This window comes from Brachyistius frenatus, unplaced genomic scaffold (genome assembly GCF_029030835.1).
Source record: "Brachyistius frenatus isolate BFR_SWC_R1_liver_20210118 unplaced genomic scaffold, ASM2903083v1 Contig_165, whole genome shotgun sequence".
Taxonomy (NCBI): domain Eukaryota; kingdom Metazoa; phylum Chordata; class Actinopteri; family Embiotocidae; genus Brachyistius; species Brachyistius frenatus.
This window is the reverse complement of record NW_027210764.1, coordinates 180865-187803: the sequence shown is the minus strand read 5'-3', so window position 1 is coordinate 187803 and position 6939 is coordinate 180865. Positions and strand designations below refer to the sequence as shown.

The following is a 6939-nucleotide window of genomic DNA, read 5'->3' as shown; positions in this document are numbered from 1 at the left end:
TTTGTATTTCTTTATTTGCAGTTTCAGCAGTCAAGTTGACCTACAGTTAAAAACATTTTTGAATGTGAAAAACCTATCATCATATTCACTGATGCAATACAACGAAAGCGATGCACATGCTATATTTTCATTGGTTGAATCTCCAGTCGCTCAAACTCCGGTAGGCGGGCCTTGAGATTTTCACCCAATCACATCGGTCTCCCACTGGTCTGCCCCTCAGACAGACAGAAAACATGGCGTTACGGGAGTTATCGTCGCTGGAGAAATACTTGGGACTAAAAAAGCCGAACAAGTACAGTACACAGGGGGATAAAAAGGTGATGTGACGGTTATTTGCTGCGCCTATCTGCTGTTGGTGGTAAACCGCCATCTTATGTGAAAGGAAGCTTGTAAGCTGTCGTAACTAGTGCGACGATTGCTAGCATGGGAATGCTAACAAGCGGGACACGTGTGCTGAAAATAAGACTGTTGTCGTCGCACGTCTACTTCGTGTGATCGGTCTCCTGTCGGATGAGTTGCTCTGACTGTCCAGCGTGTCCAGGCAGCCGGACATCCGTCTTATTTGAGACACCATCAGCACAATGGAAGCAGCTGCGTGCTCGGTGCGAGGGGAGGAGCCAGCTGTCAGTGTCTCCTGCAGCCTGACGGAGTGCAGCTCAAACACTGTGCAGCTCAAACACTGTGCTGTGGGTTTGGACTCTCCGCACTGAGAGGAGGAGAGATTGGACATGCATCGTGTATTGCAACAGTTTTTTTAATACAATCCACTTGTGCGTATGAGACGGTCTCTCACCCACAAACAGCTTTACTCACGAGTGTGTTAAGCTGTCAAGGGTTAATGTGTGCCCCTTTGGAAATAAAAGATGTAAAACACAAACAGTAGCTGCTGGCGTCCGACGCGTTTTAATTATTGCCTAATTGCGTCGAAACGGTGACGGAGATCAAATGAAATCCGTCTGCTGACACATCTCGCTGCCCTCTCCCTGCAGGTACCTGTGCTGCAGAATAACAACGGACCTCCCCTGGCGGGTCTGGTGACCATCGCCTGTCACCTGGTGAAAGAGGCCGAGCGCCCGGAGCTGCTGGGCGACACTGCAGAGAGCAGGGCGGTGGTGCAGCAGTGGCTGGAGTGCAGAGTGACCAGGCTGGACAGCTGCACAAAGGAAGACGGCAAGACGGTCCTGAAGGTAAACAAGTTGAAACACAAGGGAATCTTTGAAATCTCTTCCGTTTCCTTTGACATTGACGTCGCACGGTAGATTTAAGTGCTTCTGTACTTACAATTGTTCCGGATTTTAATCTGGAGAATTCCAAGATAACTCGGGAAGGGAGTGTTTGCTTCCACCTCGGCTCAACTGATGCTGGTGTTTCTCATTTTTGGGTTTGTGAAAATGAAACCGGTACTTATCTTTCAGAAGTGTGCAGGTTCTCAGTTTGTCTTCCATTCCCTCTGTGTCTGTCCACCACTTCGGTCAGTGTGTGTGTGTGTGTGTGTGTGTGTGTGTGTGTGTGTGTGTGTGTGTGTGTGTGTGTGTGTGTGTGTGTGTGTGTGTGTGTGTGTGTTTGCCTTTGCCTTGTTAAAGCACAAGCGACAGGAATACAGACTGATGTATGGCCCTTCAGTGACAAGGCCCCAGCGACAGAAAAATGCTTTAATGTGCCTGACGCCAGTCAGCGTGAAATGGATCGTCAGCCAGCCACTGGTCTGCTGGACGCCACGCGCCTCTTGGCACCGTCCTGTCAGCGTGAAGTGTTTGTGTGCGTGTGTGTGTGCGTGCGCACTTCTCAGCGTGACACACTGTTGTGGCACGGCTGAGAAGTCATGCTGTGCGGCAGCATGTTATCTGGACAGGCCTCTTAAATATTTTAATGGTGCCACTTACAGAAGGAAGTCGCCCCGAGCAGCTCGGCTCTGGTGCCCGGTGGCCCCCTGTCCTGTCCTGCTGCTTTAGCTGCGTCCTCAGCTCTCTTCTTTCAAACACACCAGTCATCTCCCATTAAATTATCCAGGGGTAAAAAGTGTCAACTGCGGGAGTTCTTAAACTTTCTCACCCCAGGATGCAAATAAGAAATTCATAGTTTGTCAAGCTGAGACTTGTTTCTAAAGTAATCATCTTGTCACTCGCAATATTATGATAAACAAGTCAGGCCAGTTTGGTCCTGAACGCAAAGATAGCTGAATGCTGAGGAAAGTTTGGCCCCTCCGCCTTCGACGTATGGATGATTTCCTGCTGAAACATTGTTATACGATTTGTTTTCTGATGCAAAAACTGGAGCATCTAGCTAATTACAATTGCTAATTACTCTGTACACCAGCCATTTGAATTTGTAAAATCAGTTATTTAGCCGTTCAACTAAAAATGAACATTTGTGCACAACCCACCCGAAGGGCATAAACAGATTTTTGCGTTTTTGAACATCTGAATGTGTTCGGCCCGAACTCTACTCATTTGCAGTGTAAAAGCTTCTCCAGAGTTTTCCAGCATTATTTTTTATCTGAATGTACCACCTATATGAATGAACGGTGAAGGTGGGGGCAGGTGGAAAAGAACCCAGGTTTGAGCTCCACGTGCTGGGCGGGGGGGTAACCGGAGAGCTGCCTCTCCTCTGATGCTCGACTGGGCTTCAGCTCCATGGCCGTAGGCTAAGAAAAGCAAGGATCTGATTGTGGAGGGGGAGGAAGTCTGCAGTCTTCATGCCTTGTTTGGCATCACCCACTCTTGCCGCACAATAACTCCATTTGCCCCCAAGATGCTCTGAGTGTGTGTGTGTGTGTGTGTGTGTGTGTGTGTGTGTGTGTGTGTGTGTGTGTGTGTGTGTGTGTGTGTGTGTGTGTGTGTGTGTGTGTGTGTGTGTAGAGTTTTCCCATAGCACAATGTACAAGTGCTAAAGATGGTCTCTCCCCCTGGGACCAGCACTTCCATGCTCGACTCTGCGTCCGCAGACTGAGAAACACACAGAACGCAGCCCAGGTTTTCGACGGCTTCATTAGATTTGCGAGCGACAGTTGTCGTCATTTGGTAGTGGAGTAAACAAACAGCCTGTTTTGTACAGCATCTGTGCTAAGTCGTCAGTCGTGGGGAGAGATAACGTCCCCCCTCGGGTTACATATTATTCCTATCCACGTAGCGCAGCACACAGACACACGCGAGCTGGGATCCAGACTCGTGTACCTCACGCAGATATGTAGGTTAATGAACCTGCTGTTGTGTCCGCTTTAGGTCTGCCGTGTCCATCAAGAGAGTCAAATTCACGAAAAGAATTCATGAAAGCAAAAACATGTCCTCTACAAAGCTGAATATTCCCGTTCGAGTTGTCTTTAAAATGAAATGCAACAACATCACCTCCTATCTAAAAAGAAAGCTTCATTAGTGATTCATGTAATGTATTCATCTGTCATATGAAGACAAGTGTGTTTACATAGAAATACTTTCCATAATGCATACATTATCATATGTAATGAGCTCATTTGCATAGCGGATTATGTTTTGAAATGTCCTCTTTCAGGACCTCAACCTCTACCTGCAAGACAAGGTCTACCTGGCAGGGAACCAGTGCACCTTAGCGGATGTTCTCATGTACTACGGGATCCATCCACTCCTGGTGAGTTACCTTCAGCTGTTACACTTTATTCAGATGGCTCAGGCAGTGCTTCTCCTTTAATCTCTCCGTGTATCTTGATTTTTATAGTGTTCAGATGAACTGCTGCTCGTTAACGTGTTGCTGGGACACGAGTAAATGTTGCTACTAAAGCTAAACTTTGAAGAAAACTGTAGATGTTAAAACTTTCTTTAGTTTCCCAAAGTTGTGTAGATCACATATTCATGGGTAAATGTGATTGATGTATTGTGTCTCAGTACAAGGACTCCTCCATCCGTCCCTCCTTATCAGCACTCACTTCAGTCAAACCACAACTTTAATAAGCAATTTGTCATAGTGCATAACGCACAATTAGAGCAGTCATATGGCCAAAGGGCATCAAGAACAAGCTGGCAATAAACACACGGATTATAAACACATTCTCACTTCTCTTCTAACAAATAAAGTGATGTGGCAGAAAGTGATGTCTGTAGCCTGAGACCAGGGACAAGTAAGTTTGTTACGCCTTCAAGGATGGGGGGGGGGGCAAAAAAAGTGTGTTCAGAGATGGGAGGGGGAGGGGAAGGAGGAGACGGAGGGGAGGGCGAGATCACATGTTGAGAGATGTCAGTGGTTGTGGCGGAGATGGAAGCTCGCCCCCCCGCCACCAGGCAGAGGAGCGTCACTTTGGTTTCCAATCAGTGTGGTTTTTAACCTCGGGGACAGGGGGTCAGCTAGTCCAACCCTTAACCACAGCCTGTGCTGATGTTCAATTCATGGAAAACAACATAACACAAACATTAAACCTGACTGATGCTACAATGGTTTTAGGCTGGATTGTTGTCTGTGTGGGCAATTTCCATATTCCACTTAATTAGATGATGAAAAGCCGCACGCTTAATAAGATTTATTTACCAAGGACATGAAGAATTCTGCTTTCATGTTGTAGTTCGCCACCTGCATTGTACAGTAACAGGAGAGATATTTGCCTGTGACTCAAACTTGTCAGTGAATAATCATAAATCAGTTCAGTTGTGGTTACCTACAGCTACACACACACACATCTTTGACCATGTGGCAGTTTGAAACCTGAAGGGAAGTGTGTCCTCAAATGACCAAATTATCCCAGTAAGAGAAACCATTTCTTACATCTTCTTCCCTTCAGTACATTGATAGTCAGATGTCATCAGTCCTTATTAATGCTCTCCAGTGTTTTGGTTTGTGACCCCATGAATTGAAGCATTGTTCACTTGTGAGCCCTTGTTCTTTTCATTTCAAGTGTTTCTAGTGTTTCATAATTCAGTGTAAGCAGACACAAAGATTCAGCTTTTTGTGCGTGGCTGTCAGTGGAGCAAATTCAGCACAAGTCATTTCAGGGTATTTAATATAGAAACTGAACTGAAATTTACAACATTATACAAACGAACCCAACAATTCCCACAATCGCGTCAGCTGGGAGGAACTTTGAACCTTAGCACGGTGTGGCCGCTCTCTGTCCCTCTGCTACCCAACTCCACTCCTTGAGGAGGGAGTAGACGAGGAAGTAGTTATGAAATAACCTTAAGCCTAAAAAATTGTTTTAAAAACTGCTGCTTAACTTGAAAAATCTCATTTGACTGAGGGGTTTCCGTGTGATGATTCAGCTTTCAGTGGGCAGCCCTAGAAGCTTTTTTTTTTTTTTTTTTTTTTTTTTTAATTTTTATAACTTGGTGTAAAACACGGTTTTCAGACAGACCGAATCATCTTCTTAGATAATTCTCATAAAAGTAAGTTGGACAGCATTTTTTTAATTACCTGAAACATTAAAAGAGAAATCATTTCCATCTTTCACCACCGACAGTGTATAAAATGGATTTCTCGTTGTCATCCTCACTAACTTTCACACCGGCTGGTAGAAGTTTTTCCTTTTAACAATCAGGTCAGCGTCTTTCTTCTCTCTCCCAGGTGGACTTGGCGATCCAGGAGAAGGAGCAGTATGTGAATGTCACGCGGTGGTTCGACCACATGCAGCACTACCCTGGTGTCCGACACCACCTCCCTCCACTAGTTGTGCTCCGGAACAGAATTTACACCAGCAGAAACCACTGAAACCTGATTTCCCCTCTCCTCCCCTCCCCACCCACCTACCACCTACCAGGCCCGACCCGTCGCAACTCCTCTGTCCTTTGGACCAGACCTGGGCACACAGTTTCAAAGATAGAGTGTATCACATCACCGGCACAAGTTAAGGGTGTTTCCACTCAGTCATACCTGTCTTCTTTTGCTGCTGTTGTTTGGATCAAGATTCCTGCCTTGGTGTTTTTGTCTGGTAACATACTTGGACTTGTAGCTGTTTGGTTAACGAGGAAGCTCAGCGAAAACTAGGAACTGTTTTACTGCATGAGGTACTAATTAAGGGAATAATTGCTAATGAACATGTAGTTCGGTTCATATTCTTAACACAATGTCAGTGTTTTTAATAACTATATTGCCCAGGTTGGGAGAGGAAGGAAGAAAGAACAGCACGTGTCGTTTTAACCCCTCAATCATTCAGTTATGCTAACACTATTTATAATAAGTCCGGTGTCTTATTCATTGACGAGGGTATTATTTTTATTGGTAATATTTGTGTGACTTTCAGGAGTCTTGTTTGGCAGTTTTCAAAGGGTGCGTTGGAAGTGCTGCTAGCTTAGTAAAAAAAAGGTGTTTGTATTTATAAATGAGGATTTTTGTTTTTGTTTAATCTGAGCCTTGAACACGCGATGACAAGTATTACACGCTCACAGAGGGTTTAAGATGTTACTTGACTGGCAGTACTTTGTGCCCTTGGGAAATGCTGCTTCCCACATGCCACTTCAGTGCATTTCCTCTGCTTGTCTGGATTCATGTGGTTGGGGTTCAGTTTCATAACCCCTGTAAAGACCACAGGCCATATTGTTCTGCCAATTCTGCCATTTCTCTGCCCCATTGTGCTCTGTCTTATCAGTCTTTTAGCTCTCTGCAGGCTTATTATTATTATTATTATTTTGTCAGGATGTTACGTGTTCACATATAACTCTCTGCGACTTCACCGGACAGTTTATTCCGTGTGTGTGTGTGTGTGTTTTTGTTCGTTCCTGATTACATCCCCGCTCTCTGTTCGACTTCCTCACCACCAGTCGTGTGGGCAGCAGTGAGCAGTTGCGCGTCAGCCCCAGAGTCAGAGATCAGAGTGAGGCTCCAATCAGTCCCACTACCACCACTGTTGATGCTGCAGGCCAGAGAGAGGGCAGCGGGCTCACCAGCTGCCACACAGATCCAGCCAGCCAAGGCCAGAACCCAGGCCCCTGGGCGACAGTCAGCCACTGTGTGTCATTTCAACCCTCACGCTCCCACGGGGGC

General features: G+C 45.9%; 1 protein-coding gene across 1 annotated transcript; it reads left to right on the top strand.

The window, feature by feature from the left end:
- The first annotated feature begins 205 nt into the window (after positions 1–205).
- eef1e1 (eukaryotic translation elongation factor 1 epsilon 1) lies at positions 206–6578 on the top strand. The gene is made up of 4 exons (XM_069716933.1): positions 206–317; positions 990–1187; positions 3508–3603; positions 5524–6578. Exons 1-4 carry the CDS (start codon positions 234–236, stop codon positions 5665–5667), a joined length of 522 nt encoding a protein of 173 aa, XP_069573034.1. The 5' UTR covers positions 206–233; the 3' UTR covers positions 5668–6578.
- Positions 6579–6939: the final 361 nt, after the last annotated feature.